The sequence below is a fragment of the Phallusia mammillata genome, chromosome 5 (genome assembly GCF_965637545.1).
Source record: "Phallusia mammillata chromosome 5, kaPhaMamm4.hap1.1, whole genome shotgun sequence".
Taxonomy (NCBI): domain Eukaryota; kingdom Metazoa; phylum Chordata; class Ascidiacea; order Phlebobranchia; family Ascidiidae; genus Phallusia; species Phallusia mammillata.
The window spans coordinates 10980607-11001985 of NC_137256.1; the positions used below are offsets into that span (position 1 = coordinate 10980607).

General features: G+C 36.5%; 3 protein-coding genes and 1 pseudogene across 3 annotated transcripts; all 4 read right to left on the reverse strand.

Moving 5' to 3' along the window:
- Positions 1-3293: 3293 nt before the first annotated feature.
- On the reverse strand, positions 3294-5823 carry LOC145229547 (uncharacterized; annotated as a pseudogene).
- A 3065-nt stretch (positions 5824-8888) lies between these two features.
- On the reverse strand, positions 8889-11991 carry LOC145229249 (uncharacterized). The gene is made up of 4 exons (XM_080094551.1): positions 11809-11991; positions 10775-10933; positions 10576-10712; positions 8889-9161 (listed from the first exon to the last, which is right to left on the reverse strand). Exons 1-4 carry the CDS (start codon positions 11989-11991, stop codon positions 8918-8920), a joined length of 723 nt encoding a protein of 240 aa, XP_079950677.1. The 3' UTR covers positions 8889-8917.
- Positions 11992-12614: 623 nt separating this feature from the next.
- Positions 12615-14863, reverse strand: LOC145227725 (uncharacterized). The gene is made up of 4 exons (XM_080092623.1): positions 14681-14863; positions 14062-14220; positions 13863-13999; positions 12615-12858 (listed from the first exon to the last, which is right to left on the reverse strand). The coding sequence occupies exons 1-4, from the start codon at positions 14861-14863 to the stop codon at positions 12615-12617; spliced, it is 723 nt and encodes a 240-aa protein (XP_079948749.1).
- A 1596-nt stretch (positions 14864-16459) lies between these two features.
- LOC145229340 (arylalkylamine N-acetyltransferase 1-like) lies at positions 16460-18926 on the reverse strand. The gene is made up of 4 exons (XM_080094664.1): positions 18504-18926; positions 18032-18190; positions 17453-17589; positions 16460-16866 (listed from the first exon to the last, which is right to left on the reverse strand). The coding sequence occupies exons 1-4, from the start codon at positions 18684-18686 to the stop codon at positions 16656-16658; spliced, it is 690 nt and encodes a 229-aa protein (XP_079950790.1). The 5' UTR covers positions 18687-18926; the 3' UTR covers positions 16460-16655.
- Between the last annotated feature and the right edge of the window lie 2453 nt (positions 18927-21379).

The following is a 21379-nucleotide window of genomic DNA, read 5'->3' on the forward strand; positions in this document are numbered from 1 at the left end:
TAGAAATGATTTTTAAAACTTTTACTTTTTTGCACACCATTTTTACGAGTAAAACGAATTTGCATTCGATTAAAACTGTCAAAGACAACCAACAGCTGACTGAAAATTACTGGCTGTATTTCGCTATTCCATTACAAACCAACTAAAATAACAATCTCGTGCAACTTTATACAAATCTGTCACTTACTATGCCATCGCCTATTTAATGAAAAAACAAAAACAATCGTACTTTAGTTAAAAGTACCGATGGTTATCCACCAAATGCTTTTGTCCATGAAATGTGTTAGCCAACAAAAAATCGTTTTACGGCTGCAAAGTATTTGTGGACTATAACAGAACGTTAAAGTCTTACACAAGTAATAGGGGCTGCACTGTGCGGCTTAGGATATTTTGTAAGCACTCTCTCGCCGGTTATACGATCTCTTTATTCGATATAATCGACAACCTTCTACGTTTCTGCACCATGTTTGTTGAAGATCTTCGTTGTGCCTCACTTTCTACAGTTACTTGCATGTTTTGTGACTTGTTTTATACTTATTCTGCTGCTGACAGTACTGAGCTAAAAATAATCTTATCAAATCTATCAGCTGTAATACCCCTTACTTTGTCAGTCATAATTCGACACAACAGTTACCTCAAATCCGAGAATTTTCTCTTAAACGCGACAGGAACATTCGCTGTTTATAACCGGTTCGCCACTTTGCACGAAATCAAGTTTGTGTACCCAGAGCAAACAACTACCCCTTGTTCTGGATTTAAAAGTCCCGAATTATGCAACGTTGCTGTTTTTCGTAGCAATTGTTAATCTTTTACTTGTACAGCCGACCTAGAACCTGTCGTGTTTTAGTCGAAGCTTGAGAGAGATGAGAAAAAACGTTATTCGGCCTGTTGGATTGAAAGGATGATCATTTAAATCCGAGGACATGAAAGTTTTCCAATAGTTTACCAAAAGGAAATGCTCGACTGATGCAAACAGATAAGCAAGCACTAATCATTCTCTAACAGAATCATTAAAACAAGGGCTAAAAACATTTATGCAATCTTTTTGAATAAGAGATTATATGATGGCTAATAAAAACTGAAACAAAATTTGTTTTGTATTGTTGTGCCGGTGTTGACCGATTGTGTCAAAAGTTTATCCGAAACACAAGCCTAGGAATAAATATAGAAAAAAGCAACAAAAATGCCTAGCAAATCTTATCCTTTTCATTTAACATACAGTTTTTACTCTATTTTTAATCTTACAATGATTTGCATGTATGTATTAATTCAATGACAACGCTTTGTGCAATATGAATGGCAATTGTGATTTCAATAAGATTGTCAGTACTATCTGGAAACTGCGTTCTTTATGGGTTTGAGTTTTAAGATGACCGAGTGGTTAGCGCAACCGCCTTGTTCTCAAAAGATTATTGGTTCTAATCCCATTTTGACCACTTGTAACTCTCTGCTCAGAAAACTTTGGTCCAACTTAAAGGAATCCGATTGGTTAAATTAAAGTATCAAGTCACCAAATCCCAACCATTATGAAAAAGGTTTACGGGCTTGAATAAAACATGCAGTTTGACGGCGGACTTACTGTAGGCGTTAGCCGCCAATCGAGGATAAAAAACAACGTACTGATTCTTATTTACTGCTACCTTTTTTCTATGCTAGGATTGGTTAGACGCAGCTTGCTGATCCATATTGTGTTTGCTAATTCAATCGTTTTTTATGCGATGTTAAACAATTTAACAGCATCTAAATACCATTGCATGATCTACATCCCAGACAATAGCTTCTTCAAACGACAGATCCAGAGCGATACTCAGTGGTTCACGTTTTATAAATTCAGTTATCATTTCTTTCACAACATCTAAATCATCATATGTAACTCTTCGCCAGCAGATGTCGCTCTTGCCATTAGGTTGGGTCATAAGTTTGTTCGACATTTGCGTTAATCTTGATGTAAAAGTAAATTCAAAGTTGGGCAGCTTTGAGTTTGCAAACAACAAAATAATTCTGGAACAAATATTTAGCTAGAAATGATTTTTAAAACTTTTACTTTTTTGCACACCATTTTTACGAGTAAAACGAATTTGCATTGGATTAAAACTGTCAAAGACAACCAACAGCTGACTGAAACTTACTGGCTGTATTTCGCTATTCCATTACAAACCAACTAAAATAACAATCTCGTGCAACTTTATACAAATCTGTCACTTACTATGCCATCGCCTATTTAATGAAAAAACAAAAACAATCGTACTTTAGTTAAAAGTACCGATGGTTATCCACCAAATGCTTTTGTCCATGAAATGTGTTAGCCAACAAAAAATCGTTTTACGGCTGCAAAGTATTTTGTGGACTATAACAGAACGTTAAAGTCTTACACAAGTAATAGGGGCTGCACTGTGCGGCTTAGGATATTTTGTAAGCACTCTCTCGCCGGTTATACGATCTCTTTATTCGATATAATCGACAACCTTCTACGTTTCTGCACCATGTTTGTTGAAGATCTTCGTTGTGCCTCACTTTCTACAGTTACTTGCATGTTTTGTGACTTGTTTTATACTTATTCTGCTGCTGACAGTACTGAGCTAAAAATAATCTTATCAAATCTATCAGCTGTAATACCCCTTACTTTGTCAGTCATAATTCGACACAACAGTTACCTCAAATCCGAGAATTTTCTCTTAAACGCGACAGGAACATTCGCTGTTTATAACCGGTTCGCCACTTTGCACGAAATCAAGTTTGTGTACCCAGAGCAAACAACTACCCCTTGTTCTGGATTTAAAAGTCCCGAATTATGCAACGTTGCTGTTTTTCGTAGCAATTGTTAATCTTTTACTTGTACAGCCGACCTAGAACCTGTCGTGTTTTAGTCGAAGCTTGAGAGAGATGAGAAAAAACGTTATTCGGCCTGTTGGATTGAAAGGATGATCATTTAAATCCGAGGACATGAAAGTTTTCCAATAGTTTACCAAAAGGAAATGCTCGACTGATGCAAACAGATAAGCAAGCACTAATCATTCTCTAACAGAATCATTAAAACAAGGGCTAAAAACATTTATGCAATCTTTTTGAATAAGAGATTATATGATGGCTAATAAAAACTGAAATAAAATTTGTTTTGTGTAGTAGTTGCCGGTTTTGACCGATTCTGTCAAACGTTTAGCCCCAATCAATGACTCATCCAAATGTTTCTGCTTTTTTGTCACAACTCAACTCAATCATGTGGGAAGGTTAATGGTCACATATGGTATCAAATGGTCAAGATGATAGTTACTTGCTGACAATTGCAAGATAAATTAAAGTTTCATACAAACGAGAGTGGCTACACTGTGCGGCTCAGGATATTTTGCGAGCACTCTCTCGTCGGAAATACAATCTCTATGTTCGGAATAATCGACAACTTTTAAAGTTTCTGCGCCATGTTTGTTGAAGATCTTGTCTGTGTAACTTGAAGTTCATTCAGGAAAGAAAAAAATGCAGCCTTGTTCTTTTACTACTTCCCAAGATCTGAAATACGCGTCAAAAATTGTTTCTAAGTCTAATTGATACTCAAATCACCACAACAAATTTATGTGTATTTCAATATACTGCACATAAAAAAATTTTAATATAAAAAATAGCGTTTTATCAGATATTAAGACATACCAAACTACCGCATTAAAATTGCCAAAGTCACTGTAACAACAATTTAAACTTCTTGTTTAAAACAGATAACATTTTCTTTCGAGGTTAAAATCTTTTTTTCGTCATAATATTGCACAATTATATACTGCTTTGTGAATGATTATAATTTGTGAAAATAATATTTTTTGTGAAATAATTATTTACTAACGTTGATTTTATATTAAATTCTGTATAAAAATTATTTGGTAAATGTTCTACATCACTCATTTCTGTTCATAGATATTTTACCATTACTACTGAATACGGTTGTCTGTTTGATATCCTGCTTCCAATCACTTCCACTACAAAGCGATTTGTCCAAATCTGACCAGAATAAATAGGTTAATTGAAATTTGTCATCTCTACAATCTATCGTCTGATCTCAATGCATTTGTGAATTTGCATTGGGATCTGTGTACATTTTGTAGGGCAGGAAATGAACAGATTTTTTGCACAAAGCTACACTAAGCCCAATTCTTCTATATTCCTCATGCACCATTAAATACTCTCTCATCATATACTTTGCATGTCCTACTCTGGTTGCAATCGCTTTATCGGGGCCCTAAAAGTTAATCAGCAACTGCAAAGTGTTTGTGGTGATGAGGATGGAGTTAGAGTTTTTGACAAACGAGGGTTGCGATACTGTGCGGCTCAGGATATTTTGTGAGCACTTTCTCGCCGGAAATACGATCTCTATATTCAAAATAATCGACAAAGTTTTTCCGCCGTGTTTATTAAAGATCTTTGTTGTAAACGTGGATGTACACTCGGCGAAGAAGAATTTGCAGCCTTGTTCTTTAGCCTGTTCTCAAGATCTGCACCAAACATAAAATTGAAGAAATTACAAATCCCGATGAAAATTTCTGCCATATTTTAAACAACGTTAAACAACTTTTTTATGTAGTTCGTCCAAATTGACGTCAATTAAACCAAAAAATAGGATTTACACAATCTATTGTCCGATACCTGTAAGTTTAACAAAGCTTTACGTTTAAATAAAGAAAACGAAATTAACCTACATTTTGCATAAAGCTTCTCCAAGACCCAGTTTTGTGTAACTCTCATCTACTATTAAGAATTCCCCAATCATAAACTTCCAATTCCTTGCTCTTGTAGCCATTGTCTTGTCAGGCCCTTTGGAAAGAAACTCCAACACCTAAAAATTCACACACAAAATTCCGACACAAATATACATCAAAGCACCATGTAAATACTCAGTTTTTGTCAATAATTAATAATACATGGACTTACACGAAATAATTGGGCCATTTTTAAAGGCATTGAGATGCCGCAATTCCAATTGTTCGAACTCTTCTGTGCTGTATGCGGACCCGAGTTAAGAAACATTCCGCACATTTATCGTTGGTTGTGTCGTAAGCACAGATTGAATGACCATCCATAATACAAACCTACAAATCCAAAAATAAAAAGATATACAATGTGAAAGCGGTTACTCTGTGATTCATGCTTAGTTGTGTCATTGAAGAGTACGAACTGAACTTAAATACATTTTCAGCCTGTTATTCCAACATACTAAAATAACGTTAATTGGCTGCACTAGCCGATATAATCATATGTCTTCACTGATGAGACCCTAAGGTCAAAGCATTTACTTTCCGCCGAAAAGATATATGTTTTTGAACACACGATTGGTTGACATAATCCTAGAAATTATCATATTCTAATACTATATGTGTTACATTTGCTCCCTTTAATTTAGCACCAAGCATTTCTTCCAAGTTTTATACGTCACGTTTTAGTGCAACAAATACTACGATTGTTTGTTCAACCATCTTGTCTTTGTACAACTAAAATAGCTTTGAGTGCTCAAAAAAAAAGAAAAACAACTTACTGATTCCTATTTCCTGTTCCCTTTTTTCTATGCCAGGATTGGTTAGACACAGGTTGCTGATCCATATTGTGTTTGCTAATTCAATCGCTTTTTATGCGATATTAAACAATTTAACAACATCCAAATACCATTGCATGATCTACATCCCAGACAATAGCTTCTTCAAACGACAGCTCGAGAGCGATACTCAGTGGTTCACGTTTTATAAATTCAGTTATCATTTCTTTTATGACATCGAAGTCATCAGACGTAAGTCTTCGCCAGCAGATGTCGGTCTTGCCATTAGGTTGGGTCATAAGTTTGTTCGACATTTTTGTTAATCTTGATGTAAAAGCAAATTCAAAGTTGGGCAGCTTTGAGTTTGCAAACCACAAAATAATTCTGGAACAAATATTTAGCTAGAAATGATTTTTGAAACTTTTACTTTTTTGCACACCATTTTTACGAGTAAAACGAATTTGCATTCGATTAAAACTGTCAAAGACAACCAACAGCTGACTGAAACTTACAGGCTGTATTTCGCTATTCCATTACAAACCAACTAAAATAACAATCTCGTGCAACTTTATACAAATCTGTCACTTACTATGCCATCGCCTATTTAATGGTCAGTTAATGGACACTGCGTTTTGTAACTTCTCTGATTTGCTCAAATCATGTACCAGTGCGATGTGTTCAGTCATGTTTAACTACATACAGCATGTGTTACAGTTGTAAAACATAAATCAGCAGCAGGTGACACTTTTATCATTCTTTTAATCTTCCGCACGCATGGTTCATAATTTATCAAATATGTCAAATATTTGATTTTACTGCATGTATGTAAACTAGACTCTACATTTGGCCCTAAAGTCGAACATACAAACTTTCTTTTGAAAAGCCACAATTTGGCTTAAAAGCAATTTAACATGTAGGCTAAATGAGAATCTATAACAGTGAATTCAATTCACATGCAACAGATAGAGATGTGCGATAAGTACATATTACCAACTAAAGTTTGAGCAAAAACTTCACTAATATGTACGAGATATAAGAACTACTTAATCGGCAATGTCACAAAATGTTCCAGTAAAAATAAAGTTTTTTCCAAAGGTCAAACGGGTAACCGAAGACATTTTCGAATCTTAATTCCCGTCTTTTTAATGTAGTAATTTATCTTAGTCGTTAAAAATCACTAAGAGAACTGTGAAATGCGGTTGCATTTTTCTACAAACTGTAACAAACAGGCACAAATGAAGTCTTTGTAACAGAGGGTAAAAAAAAAATCGTACTTTAGTTAAAAGTACCGATGGTGAAACACCAAATGCTTTTGTCCATGAAATGTGTTAGCCAACAAAAAATCGTTTTACGGCTGCAAAGTATTTGTGGGTTATAACAGAACGTTAAAGTTTTACACAAGTGAGAGTGGCTGCACTGTGCGGCTCAGGATATTTTGTAAGCACTCTCTCGCCAGATATACGATCTCTTTATTCGGAATAATCGGCAAATTTCAGCGTTTCTGCGCCATGTTTGTCGAAGATCTTCGTTGTAAACGTATGATCTATTTGAATTAGGGATTAACCTATGGTTAACAAAAACTGAAATAAAATTTGTTTTGTATTGTTGTGCCGGTGTTGACCCATTGTGTCAAAAGTTTGGCCCCAATCAATGACTCATCGAAATGGTTTTGCTTTGTTGTCACAACTCAACTCAATCAGGTGGGAAGGTTAAAGGTCACATATGGTATCAAATGGTCAAGATGATAGTTACTTGCTGACAATTGCAAGATAAATTAAAGTTTCATACAAACGAGAGTGGCTACACTGTGCGGCAAAACGAACAAGTAACTATCATCTTGACCATTTGATAACCAAACAAAACGAACAGTGGTGAACATTTTTTATTTATTTTCAAGCTATTGTGGCGGTGTGTAGATAACTGCGGGTTAACTGTTACAGAATAGTCTCCGCAAACTCGTATCTTGGCTTTAGTTTGTCCGGGAAGTGGTGACCTTTTTAGGAACTACTGGTGTCCCCCACTCGTTAAATTTCGCCGGAGTCCAAATATCTTTTGCGACAACAGACAAGCTTTACCGTTTATGTTGACGGTTACCTCGAGTTTTGGACTAATATCTGCTTCTGGCTTCATCGAAAGTAGCGAATTTACATGTTGAACTGGCAAAACAGACGCTTGTTTCTTTCTGCAAACAATTTCCAAATGGCCTATACGTTTACAGAATTTGCAAGTGGCTCTTTTATAACGGCAATCGGGTGCCAGGTGATCAGGTTTTCCACATCGGTAACAAGTTGTATTCTTTCTAAACTTGTCAATTGTAGGTGTGGACGTACTAAAACCTTTCTTTGCATCCCGTACCTTGTGTACCGATCCGCGAGTTCCATACACGGTTTCCTTTGCAACCTTTGCAGCGTCTTCGGTTTGCATTGCAACTTCAATAGCACGTGTAAATGTCAACTCATCGGCGTTGATTTTGAAGATTGCCTTTAGCACTGCTTCGTTACCTATAGTATAGAGCAAATGAACCTTGTACGCAACGCTTCGTCCAGCGGGTCTTTAATTGAAGGAAAATCGCACGTGCCTGCATCGTGACGAATGCGTGCAGCTAACTCTTGCACTGTTTCCCCGGGCTTGCGTTGCATGTTGCTCCAAAACTTAAAGCGTTCCCGTATAACAAACCTTTTCGGATCGAACTGTTCCTTCATGAAACCTTCAATTTCTTTGATTGAAAGATCGTTCACAGTCTTGACTGGAGAGCTTTGACCAGCCAGATTGGATAGAAGCTTGTACGTCACAGGGGTTTGATTGGTAAGAAAAACTTGAGCCATCCTCGTTTCTGGTACAGCATGTGCCTGTATAAACGTTGTAAACCTCGACCAGTAGTCGTCCCATAGCTCCGATATTGAGTCGAATGAGGCAAAGCTTGGCGTAGCAACGGAAGGTGCAGCGTTTTGACTGGAACCGGCTTTCTCAACTAAGGCGAGAATTAGCTTCATTTGTTCGTCGTGGCGTCTTTGCTGCTCTTGTAGTTGTTCTTGCATCAGCTTTGCAATTTTCTCCATCTTCGAAAGAACTATCTTCGATACCAAACTGCGTATAACTCGTTCAGTTGGTAGATCCCATCCTCGTCGCCAATTAACTCTGTTGTATTTCTTTGTATTGTTCGCTCGAAGAGTAAAATAGAATGAATAACGAATAAATGAAACAAGCATTTATAGCTTGGATAATTGGCAATTTACATAGCACACACGAATAGTAATCACCACAAGCAAAATAGTAATGAAGGCGGTACAATTAACGAATCACGTGACTGTGGAATGCGCGTACGCGAATACTGCCTTAAGGACAGTACATGAAGCGGAACCACAACAGTAACTGTGAACATTCATCCTGAAATGAATTTGATCGTTGTTACAAGCGTGAAATATTGGTTGTGAATGAGGTACGCAAATCAAAACAGCCGAGACTGATATATCTATGTGATTCAGGATAATTTTTCAGCACTTTCTCTCCAGAAATCGGATCTTTGTATTCGGCTAAGTCGACAGTTTTTAAAATTTCTCCACCGTGGTCTATGAAAATCATTGCTGAAAATCTTGATGTGCATTCGCCGAAGAAATATCTGGAGCCTTGTTCCTTTGCCACCTCGCATACTCTGTCATTAAATTGTTTTTTCTTAATTAGAAACCCGAATGGTTTAAAACATGTATAGAAATGACCGAACGAAGATTTTAATGTAAGATCGAGCTGCAAGGAACTTTTTAAACAGAATCACCTAGCTAGGTGTATAAGGACTTTGTTGCACCTTGTTGATTTGGATTTAGGAACCATAAAATGGTTGCAGAAGGCTAGATACAACATCAATTTGAAGTTGTTTGGAGGTAAATAACTGATAGTAAATGGGTATGTAAAGTTGGGGAGCCAAAAACTTCTGTTTAGGATCTATCTTTAGGTTGCTTAGTTGAATTTAAATTTACAAGGCAATTAATTGAACTATACCTAATGTTTGAAACAGTAATCAAATTGAACGAAAAGGTTTTTCAAACTTGCCTCATAACTTTAAATTCAAATGTTTTAAATCGCAGTGATGGCAAAAACCTAATCCCGGTTTCCCGCAATATTTTTCGTCCGAATTCCCCACCAAATATCGGACATTAGATACGCACAGTCATATTGTAGCCCACGTAACTCTTCACGGAAAGCTTTTGTTCTTGTGTAATTATTTTTCATCATATCCCACTGCGCTTGTACATTTTCGCTTGTGTGATCGCAATATATCATTCATTGCTAAGAAGAAGCCCTACCATTTTGGTGGGTAAAACGTCAGCATAAATACAAGTTCTTGAAAAACAACTAGTATTTTTTTAGCATTACACCAGTTCAGCGGTTCCCAAACTGGGGTCCGCGGTCCTTTAGGGGTCCGTGAGGCAATTTTTAGGGGACCGCGAAGCGGTTGAAGTAATTGTTTAATCTTATTTGGCGTCAGTTTGTGCCACTAAATAAGTTTAAATCAAAGTAGAATTGAGAATCAACTGTCTCCATTGCTTAACAATAGCCTTTATTGAATGACAACCATCAAAAATGTAATTGTTCGCGCACAATTGTAGTGCATTTGTCTTGTCTGTGATGTCACAAGCTGTGTTTGGATGACTTTTATGCGCAATTTTGCATAACTAGCTAAAATCCTGAAATCAACTTTCGTTTTTATGAAATACATATTTAGGCTCAAGGACCGCGAGCCCTCAAAATAATGGCAAAGGGACCGTTTTGAAAAAAATATGAAAAAGTTTGGGAACCGCTGCACCAGTTGAAAGACATATTTGTTAAATATGCAACCTGGTGGACGAAACGCATGTTCGGTATTTTCTATGATCAGAAAAAAACTGAAGTGTCGTAATTTGGCTACAAAGCCAATACGGCCATACACTTGTTGTTAACTTATTGGTCAAAGCAGTGTACATTGTCTGCCGCTAATTTATCACGTAATGTCAAGCTTAAATACAAACAAACCATTGTTTCATAAATATTTAACACTATGTGGGTTTAAATGTAGAAAGACATTTACATACTTTTTTATCAATAACCAACGAAGGCCGAGTCTGGTGTAATTATCTCGCACCATCAAATATTCTCCTTTCAAAAACTTCGAATCTCCAGCTTTGGTTGCAATCATTTTGTCTGGTCCGTTGGACAAAAAATCCAGCACCTAACAATGTCAAAGAAGTTTGGCGTTTTATAAGTGAAACACTTTCTGGCACACTGACTTACCCGCGCCATTTGAGCCATCTTAGGAGGCGGTTCTAAGCCCTCACCCCAATTGTTGGAACTCTTCAGTGTTGTATGCGGTCCAGTTGTAAGCATCATGCCGCATATTTCATCGTTGCTTGTGTCGTAAGCACATACTGAATGACCATCCGCAATGCAACACTAATGAATACATATAGAAATAAAAAGCACTAACAAGAGTTGCAAGTCGGGCCGTGTTCGGGCTTAAGTATTTGTGAGAAAACGGACCTGACTTTACGTTCCGTGTCCGCCATTTTTTTTCAAATAAAGTCACTCAGCTAAGTAACAAGTCTCTGGCTTTGATCTAATGCCCACCCTAGTCTAAAACGTATTTTTTTTACCCCATTGGCTACTATTGTTCATTGTGTTTGTTGTCTTTCTCACTCTTGTTGCGAGGCATTCGTGGATAGGCCTGTCAATCAACATATTTCGGACCTAAACGGGCTTTTCAAAAACGTTTCGGGTTCGGGTCGGGCTCCGGGGTTATACTTTCGGGTTCGGGTTCAGATTTCGGGCCCGCTTGCAACTCTGGCACTAACAAATACCTTGCAATCGTATCCCTTCTTTCTTAAAACACCGTTTTTTCTCACGGTACTATCTGGAAAACTGAATTTTTTAAAGGGTCGGATTTTCAAGATAACCGAGTGGTTAGCGCAACCGCCTTGTGATTACAAGATTATGGATTCTAATTCCATGTTGATCACTTGTAAAAATCTGATCAGAAAACTTTGGCCCAACGTAAAGGAATCTGATTGGTTGAACTAAATTAATGTCACCTAATCTCAACGTTTATAAAAAAGAATCACAGACTTGAATAAAACATGCAGCTGGACGGCGGACTCATTGTAGGCGTTACCTGCACACCAAGGATAAAATAAAACAAACTGTTTCTCATTAACTGCTACTTATTTTCTATGCTAGGGTTGGTTATTAGACAAAGCTTGTTGATCCATATTATGTTTGCTAATTTAATCGTTTTTTATGCGATATTAAACAATTAAATAGCATATAAATACCATTGCATGATCTACATCCCAGTCAATAGCTTCATCAAATGGCAGCTCCAGAGCGATACTCAGTGGTTCACGTTTTATAAATTCAGCTATGATTTCTTTCATCACATCGAAGTCATCAGATGTCAGTCTTCGCCAGTAAATGTCGCTCTTGCCATTAGGGTGCGTCATAAGTTTGTTCGACATTTTTGTTAATCTTGATGTAAAAGTAAATTCAAAGTTGGGTAGTTTTAATTTTTTTAAGAGTTTTGCAAAGAACAAACTTAATTCTAATCCTATCTCGGCCACTAGTGATTCCACGACGAAAATTTTTAAGTGGCATTGCTTCTACTAAACGGAATCTAGTATGTTGAACTACAAATAATTACTAACTCCCGACTTCGATAAAAGACTTGTATAAAACATGAAAGCACAAACGCCTTGTGTGTCTCTAAATATGAAACTTTGCGCTTGTTCGGTATCCCTGATGAAGACGACCTGTATAGGACGTCGAAACGTCGGAATAAAATTATATTGGCCAGCAGAAGAGCTCTACAAACTTGATATTATGCCTGGCAGCAGTAGCTTATGTATGAAACTTTGGTACAAAGTAAAAAGAAACCTGATTGGTTGAAATAAATAAAAGTCACTAAATCCCAATCTCCTTAAAAAATGGTTTAAAAAGTACCTGCAATACAATAGGTAGATCGCCCGCCCACCATAGAAAAAATGAAATCAACCAAACAAAACGAACAGTGGTTTAACATTTATTTTTATTTTTAAGCTGCTAGTAACTGTGAACAACCATCATGAAATTAATTTGATCGTTGTTACAAGCGTGCAATATTAGTTCTGAATAAGGTTTGCAAATCAAAACAGCCAAGACTGATATATCTATGAGATTCAGGATAATTTTTTAGCACTCTCTCTCCAGAAATCGGATCTCTGTATTCGGCTAAGTCGACAGTTTTCAAAATTTCTCCACCGTGGTTTTCGAAAATCTTTGTTGAAAATCTTGATGTGCATTCGGCGAAGAAATATTGGCAACCTTGTTCCTTTGCCACCTCGCATAATCTGTCATGAAATTGTTTGTTTGTTTTTATAATTACAAAACCAAATGGTTCAAAACATGTATAGAAATGACCGAACGAAAACGTTAAGGTAAGATCGAGCTGCAGAAACTTTTGAAACAGAATCATCTAGCTAAGTATATGAGGACTTTGTTGAACCTGATTGATTTGGATTTAGGAACCATAAAATGTTTACAGAAGGCTAGATACAACATCAATTTGATGTTCTTCGGTGGTAAATTACTTATAATTAGTGGTCACAAAAAACTTAAGATCTATTTTAGGTTTCTAAAAAACACATGATTCAAATATGCAAATGTTCTATGATTGATGAAAATAATTGTGAAACGTTGTGTCTGATCCAATATACTGTGCAAAGTTGATACTATCTATTTATCTATTTATTTAAAAAACATCTTATTAGGAGGTTGTTTGTTTGTCAAATGCACAAAGGGATGTTTGTTACAAGCAGTTCGGTCAAAAATATGTAACTACCCAATAAACTGGAGTGTTTAACAGTTTTGTGGTTCAACTGGCATAATTCTAAACAAATTGTTTTTCAAGAACTTGCACAAGGGCAGCAGGATATGATGAAAAATAATTACACAAGAACAAACGGCTTTACGTGAGAGTTGCGTCTGCTACAAAATGACAGTGCGTATCTAATGTCCGAAAATTGGTGGGGAATTCGGACGCAAAATGTCGCGGAAAGCCGGACTTTTTGGCCTTCATTGCGTTTAAAAAGTTTTTTTGCCTTCATTGCGATTTAAAACAGTTGGATTTTATTTTATGAGGCAATTAATTGAACGATGCCCAAATTTTGAAACAGGAACCATGTGTCGTGACTTACGGCCATAAACTTGTTGTTTACTTATTGGTCAAAGCTGTGTTCATTGTCTCCCGCTTATTTAGGCCTATCACGCAATGTCAAGCTTAAAAACAAATAAACCATTGTTTCACAAATATTTAACACTATGCTGGTTTAAATGTAGAAAGACATTTACATACTTTTTTATCAATGCCTCACCGAGGCCGAGTCTGGTGTAATTATCTCGCACCATCAAATATTCTCCTTTCGAAAACTTCGAATCTCCAACTTTGGTTGCAATCATTTTGTCTGGTCCGTTGGTCAAAAGCTCCAGCACCTAACAATGTCAAAGAAGTTTGGCGTTTTATAAGTGAAACACTTTCTGGCACACTGACTTACCCACGCAATTTGAGCCATCTTAGGAGGCGGTTGTAAGCCCTCGCTCCAATTGTTTGAACTCTTCTGTGCAGTATGAGGTCCAGTAGTTAGATGCATTCCGCATATTTCATCGTTGCTTGTGTCGTAAGCACATATTGAATGACCATCCCAAACACAAGCCTAGGAATACATACAGAAAAAAGAAGCACTAACGAATGCCTTGCAATCTTATCCCTTTTAATTAACATGCGGTTTTTACTCTATTTTTTTTAATCTTACAATGATTTGCATGTATGTATTAATTCAATGACATCGTTTTGTGCAATATGAATGGCAATTGTGATTTCAATAAGATTGTCAGTACTATCTGGAAACTGCGTTCTTTATGGGTTTGAGTTTTAAGATGACCGAGTGGTTAGCGCAACCGCCTTGTGCTCACTAAATTATGGATTTTAATCTCATGTTGACCACTTGTGTCTCTAAGCAGGCAACTTTTGTCTGACGTAAAGAAATCTGATTCGTTAAATTAAATTAAAGTTACCAAATCCCAACTGTTGTAAAAAAAAAGGTTTACGGACTTGCAATTAAACATTCAGCTCGACGGCCGATATTAAACAATTTAACAGCATTTAAGTCTTACCATTGCATGATCTACATCCCAGTCAATTGCTTCTTCAATTGACATCTCCAGAGCGATACCCAGTGGTTCACGTTTTACAAATTCAGCTATCATTTCTTTCATCACTTTGAAGTCAACGGATGTCAGTCTTCGCCAGCAAATGTCGCTCTTTCCATTAGGGTGCGTCATAAGTTTATTCGACATTTTTGTTAATCTTGATGTAAAAGTAAATTCAAAGTTGGGTAGTTTTAATTTTTTTAAGAGTTTTGCAAAGAACAAAATTAATTCTACAACAAATATTTAGCTAGAAATGATTTTTAAACATTTTACTTTTTGTGAACATCATTTTTATAATTATTTAACAAAACGTATTTGCATTCGATTAAAACTGTGTAAACCAACCAACAACTGATTGAAACTTATAGGTTGTACTTGCAACTTTATACAAATCTGTCACTTTATACAAATCATTCTTTTCAATAGACAGCTACATTATTGACGCAAATTCTGTATCAGTGCGATGTACTTAGCCATTTGTTGTAAAACATCAATCAAAAACAAGTGACACCTTTTTTTCAACTACGGAGCGAGCGCATGGTTCATACTTTATAAAATATGTCAAATATGCCAAAATTTGGAGTAAAACTTACGTTTAAGCAATTTAACATATAGGCTAAATGAAAATCTATGACAGTGGATTTAATGCACATGCAACAGATAGAGATGTGCGATGAGTACATATTACAAATTCAAGTTTAGCTAAAACGTCACTTTTCAATGTAGTAATTTGAAACTAGCTTAGTCTTTATCAATCACTTAGCAAACTGTGAAACGCCGTTGGCTTCAACAAACTGTAACAAACGATATATTGTTAAAATGGCTGGTGGCCATTGACCTGAAACTTTAAACTATGATAAACACCCGACCACGTTTGTATCGCGCCACATTATTTAAACAAAATGTAAATACTTGGTGAACGACTTTCATGTTAAAAAGGCTTATAACCTCACGAAAAATACCACAAATGCTCAGCACATGTTTTTACAAGAAAATTTGCATGTAATTTGGCAGCTGTGTTGCCAGTGCGGCACTTTTGTAGCCGAATTGGGCTCCTTTTTGACATCAAGTCACGGGTTGGGCTTTTTGGGTAGGTTGTCAAAAGACAATTTTGGTGCTATTTTACACGCAGTTAGACATGGATGAGTTTTCGCAAGTATGTACTTGACATTAAAATTGCCCTATTTTGTCTTTTTTGAAACTGTGTTGTTCCGCTTTTGGGCCTGGTTCTTGACCAGCAAAGTTGCGCCTTTTGAGAATCCAACCTGGTAACATTGTGTACCAGGGCATCCAAGGAAAAAACTGCAAAGTCATGCTGGATGGACGAAGTAAAATTGTAATTCAGTTCTCTTTAAAGCTGAACAATTTGATATAAACTAGCGGCACATCGACAAAATGTAAATAGAAATATTTTCGTATTTCTCAAAAAATTGATAGGCCTAAAACATATCGGTGTGAATAATCGTAGAGCTAAAGCATCAGTAAAGATGTGTTAATGAAGGTTGAATAACGTGATTAAAAGCGGCAAATCAAGTGTGAGGAAACAAAGTTAGGTGTTGTTTGTTAAATACAAATTAATCCGGATAATCGCATAACCAAAATTTTAATGCAGATGACCGGATTTTTGTCATTCTCAATTTGTCAAAACGGTTAGAATTTGAGTCCCTCATGTGATTAAGGGGATTGTTCAAATAATCGGTTTCGTATATGTACCATCAGGCATTTGTATAAAGTTTAAAGAGCTTTTCTGGCAAATGTGATTTTATTCCGACGTTTCGACGTCCTATACAGGTCGTCTTCACCAGGGTAAAAAAGCACCAGTGGTATAGGACGTCGAAACGTCGGAATAAAATCACATTTGCCAGAAGAGCTCTTTAAACTTGAGGCATTTGTATAGTTTGAAAGCAGCAACTGCAAAGTATTTGTGTTGATGATGGAATTAGAGTTTTTGACAAACGAGAGTGGCAATACTGTGCGGCTCAGGATATTTTGTAAGAACTCTCTCGCCGGATATACGATCTCTGTATTCGGAATAATCGACAACTTTCAAAGTTTCTGCGCCGTGTTTGTTGAAAATCTTCGTTGTAAACGTGGATGTGCATTCAGCGAAGAAATATTTGCAACCTTGATCTTTAGCTACTTCCCAAGATCTGAAAAAACAAGTTACGTGAAAATTTGTTGTGTCCAAATTTGAATTAAAATAGATTGGATTACGCAGAATTAGAAACCCTACTCAACAACAAAATCGTAAGTGTATTTTGAAACCAAAGATAGAAATCTACAAATAGAAATGTAACCATTTTTATGCTTGGTTGCGAACAATTAGAGATAACTCGCTTTCTTTCGATGTTCGTTTGTAGATTTTACACTTTATTTTGCTAAGTTACGTTTGGTAAATATAGTTTTTAACATGTGGTTTGTGAAAACGACGCTTTATGCTAAAACGCTTTATGCTAAATTCTTCTTAAAATTGAAAACTATTACATGTATTTAATTATACTTCGAAACCATGTATTCTATACTGTTAATATGTTACAAATAATAATTACCTTTTAGTCCTTTATCTCAAAAAATGTTTGAATACGTATAAAAAAATACTTGAATGTGTGTCTGAGAATCGAATGAAGCAAATGTAAACAGGCCGAGAAAAAACAATCAACGCAATTTTCATCTCATCCTAAAATATCGATATTTAAAACTACGCCTAGATTTAAATGTAGTAAGACCGTGACATACTTTTTACACAAAGCTTCGCCGAGACCCAGTTTTAAGTAATCATCGTGAACTATTAAATATTCTCCTTTCATGAACTTCGCGTCTCCTGCTCTCGTTGCGACTGCCTTTTCTGGACCTTTCGACATGAACTCCAACACCTGAAAATTTGAGATTCGTCTTGTTGAAATTACTAAACAAATATATTAAAAATAGTTCTAAAGAGTGGTTCTCGACTTTCGGTCTTAAGTTTTGTACTATTTTCAGTTTACAATTGAGAGCAGTACACATTTTTATTGTCATCGCGTTAATTTTTTTTGGCATGCAAACATTTCTTGTATGTTTTTTTTCTTACATACGGCTTATCGATGGCGTCTTAGATTATGTTTTTTGAACCTCAACCATTTTAAATATGGCCTACAATCGGGTAAATTCGGATTTGCTTAGTAAAAAATGAAAAAACTGCACAATGTTGATACATACAAAGCTTAAAAGCAGACAAAGCACAAACTACAATACGACACGTTAAAACCTTTCCATCATTATCAAGTGCCAGCAAAAACAGAAGGTTTAAACGTCAAGTATTTCCAAACACAGACTTACACGAAATAATTGGACCATTTTTAAAGGCAACTCCAACCCTTCACCCCAATTGTTTGAACTCTTCTGTGCAGTATGCGGACCCGAGTTAAGAAACATGCCGCATATTTTATCGTTGGTTGTGTCATAAGCACAAATTGAATAGCCATCCATAATACAAGCCTACAAATCCAAACATAAATAGAATGATAATAGTACATGTAGGTATTAAAGGCATTTGCTGTCAGGGCTGCCCCGCGAGCATCCAATGTGCACTCGCATACAATTTATAGTCGTCCAAAGACACTATAGTTCAATCAGAAGACATAAAGCTTTTTCAAACCAATCACAATTCGACATAATGTAAGAAGTATTTTTAGGGAAAAATGACTTTAAAAATAAGTTGTTATTCTGTCGGTGCGGTTAAATACACAAAGGTTGCTTACATATTCTAAGATCTTAGATATTGGTTTTTAATTAAACAACATTGAATTACCTTTGAGTGCTCAACAAACCCGACAAGAGCATCTTCAACTGGCAGCTCGAGAGCGACACTCAATGGTTCTCGTTTAATAAATTGACTGGTTACCATCTCTTTCATGGCATCGAAATCATTTGGTGAAAGTCTTCGCCAGCAGATATCGCCTTTACCATAAAGGGTTACAAGCTGTTTCGACATTTTGATCTATTGTAACCTTTCTATTAAAGTAAAAGTATTCCAGTCAGGTTTTTTAGAGTACAGTCAAACTTCGATACTATGCCACCCTTTGGGACCGAGAGAAAGTGGCATAGTAGCGAGGGTGGCATAATAACGAGGGTTGGTTGTAAAAATTATCTTGTGACGTGACAATGTACTGTAATGCCACGTTGTGTTGTACGATTGTAATTTATTACAGTATAATTTATTACAAAAAACGGATGGATCGTGCATAGAACAAACAAGATCTGTTAGTTTTGTCAGGACACAAGCACGGAACGGCGTTTACATAACTCGCTGCAAAGCCGTGAAACCTCTTAACATGACCACGTTTGTTTACTCAACGATTTGTTTTTCATGTTTTCTCTGTTTTATCATGAGCTCAAACCGAAAATTGTCAGAAGGCCCAATTTTCAATCCGGAACCAGACCGTTAATACAGTAATACTGTACTCCCATGTGTCATAGTATCAAGGGTAAGGGGAGGCATAGTAAATATATTTTCTATTGAATTTAGTTGGTGACTATCAAAAGTGGTATAGTATCGAGGGTGGCATAATATCAAGGTGGCGTAGTATCGAAGTTTGACTGTAGTCTGTTATTAAATTAAACTTTCTTTATACTTTTTCTTAGTGGCAACAAGCAATAGATCATTAATACAACACTGAGTTTTGGCTGGCCTGGAACAGTTCGACCTAGTCATGATTTAAACTCGCTGTAACTAAGGTCCAGTGCAATAATGCTAGCCTCGGGGTGTACATTCAACCGGAACCTTTAACCGGGCATCGACAAAGGCGACCTAATGTAGGTTAACCGTCTGGTGACTGCACCCGGCATTTAGCTACACTCACAATCACAACATCGTAATGTAGCCACACTAAGTAACTTTTTTTAAAAGTTTAAACTTTTCTGTGTAAGCTTAACAATTGTCTTTGTAATCAATAATTGACTCTGTGACTAATAGTGCGGTATTGAATGTGGAATTTACCTGCTTTGAACTAGTCTAGTGGTTCCCAAACTGTGGGCCATGGCCCAGTACTAGGCCACCAAGACATTTTCAATGGGCCACAGAACCATTTGAACAAATTCTACTGTTTTGTTATACTGTAGATATTATGCACTTTGCTTTGAAAAACATAATATTTGCAAATAATTCCGTATCTTGTTGCCAAATTTCAGGAACAATCATGTATCTCATTAAACACAAATTGCTAGAAACAATTGCGCCTGTCTTTGAGCTTTTTTGTGCCTATATTTACAGCACGTGGTGGGCCACGAATCGCTATTAAATAGACATTTGGGCCACAGACCAAAAAAGTTTGGGAACCCCTGAACTAGTTCGTGAGTAAAATGCACACTACCGAGGGCTAGTAATACTTCCAGCAAAGCTAGCTCTCATTAAACAATAACCTTAGCTAAATAAAACTACTCCGCTACCACCATTGCACATTTTTGCAATACATGTCAGAGAGGTTAGTAGGGCGGCCTGTGACAACCAATCCAAACTCGCTTTCTCGTTGTGTAAAATTCGTAACCAGTTGCTTTTAGTTTCGCTCTTGATTGGTTATGTCTCACAAATTGCATTTTCCCACGTACAAAAGCTGAAAAACCATTGAGCAACTGTACGCATAAGGTGTCGATGTCTATGCCCAAGCCATTTTCTACAACTAAAAACTACTTAACGTTGCATTACGTCCAATGCATTCAGCCGTGTCGCAGAGCATGGTTAAGCACACACCTATCTGCTGTGAGATCACAGGGCAGTGAAGGCACCTTGCCAAACATTAACTAATTGCCAAAGCCAAGCACCACAGCCTCTCTCCTTTTCACCTGTTCCTTTTTTCTTTTTTTTCTCCTATCACAGTATGGCCAATTTAAACAGCAAAACAAAGATGTGCTGGCTTAAGCAATGATCTTTACCTATTTTTTGAGTTTTGAATAAGAAAGAAACAGTTTAATTACATTTTATAAACGCATTATGACCTCATACAATAAATAGCGACGTCATTTTCCACTAAAAAGCCAAAACGACGACTAAAATGACAATAATATTTGCAGGTTTTGAATATGTACAATTGCTCAATGTAACGTTTCTAGTTAGCCTATTAAGACTCCGATATCTATCTTAAGTCTAAACTGACGCCACAAATAGGCTAAACACTAGGTTTCAGTCTCAATGCAACTAATCCTAACCCTGAACATAAAACATCTGCCCCGACGCAGCTAAGGCGAGGGGTTAATTTGCCTTTCATGAGCTTGCGTCGTAGGTTTCTTTTTAACACTCTAAAAAGAGAATACATGCGAATAAACGTGACGAGAAAATACACATCAATAATCCATTTTTGAAATGCATGGTTCTAATTTGTTTGACAACGGCATACCTAAAAGTTTTTGTCGCAATCCGAGAAAACCGAGTACTGTGCAAAAGAACATGACATCTGCCTTCTGTTCGAAAAACATATTGCAATTTGAAACTTGATCACTTTTCAAAGAAAACAGAAATTAGTCTTAGTCTGTGTTGCCGAGTTATGCACCACTCAATATGTTGCAACAAAATGTGCGGCATGTTTTATCTGCAAAGTTCCTGCCGCGATTAGAAGGATTTCCCGTTTCCATACAATGATTTCTTTTGATTTAGCTCGTTAACATGCAGGGATAAAACAGGGCTCTTTGTAA

What these genes read in the sequence shown, in the direction of transcription:
- LOC145229340 (XM_080094664.1), bottom strand. Translation starts at nt 18,686, where the DNA reads ATGTCGAAACAGCTTGTAACCCTTTATGGTAAAGGCGATATCTGCTGG. An exon ending in GGTTTGTTGAGCACTCAAAG is followed by an intron (nt 18,191 to 18,503) that starts GTAATTCAATGT and finishes TTGGATTTGTAG; the next exon opens with GCTTGTATTATGGATGGCTA. An exon ending in AAATGGTCCAATTATTTCGT is followed by an intron (nt 17,590 to 18,031) that starts GTAAGTCTGTGT and finishes TCAAATTTTCAG; the next exon opens with GTGTTGGAGTTCATGTCGAA.
- LOC145227725 (XM_080092623.1), bottom strand. Translation starts at nt 14,863, where the DNA reads ATGTCGAATAAACTTATGACGCACCCTAATGGAAAGAGCGACATTTGC. An exon ending in GGGATGTAGATCATGCAATG is followed by an intron (nt 14,221 to 14,680) that starts GTAAGACTTAAA and finishes ATGTATTCCTAG; the next exon opens with GCTTGTGTTTGGGATGGTCA. An exon ending in GGTGAGGCATTGATAAAAAA is followed by an intron (nt 12,859 to 13,862) that starts GTATGTAAATGT and finishes ATTTCATGACAG; the next exon opens with ATTATGCGAGGTGGCAAAGG.
- LOC145229249 (XM_080094551.1), bottom strand. Translation starts at nt 11,991, where the DNA reads ATGTCGAACAAACTTATGACGCACCCTAATGGCAAGAGCGACATTTAC. An exon ending in AGATGGCTCAAATGGCGCGG is followed by an intron (nt 10,713 to 10,774) that starts GTAAGTCAGTGT and finishes TGACATTGTTAG; the next exon opens with GTGCTGGATTTTTTGTCCAA. An exon ending in CGTTGGTTATTGATAAAAAA is followed by an intron (nt 9,162 to 10,575) that starts GTATGTAAATGT and finishes ATTTAATGACAG; the next exon opens with AGTATGCGAGGTGGCAAAGG.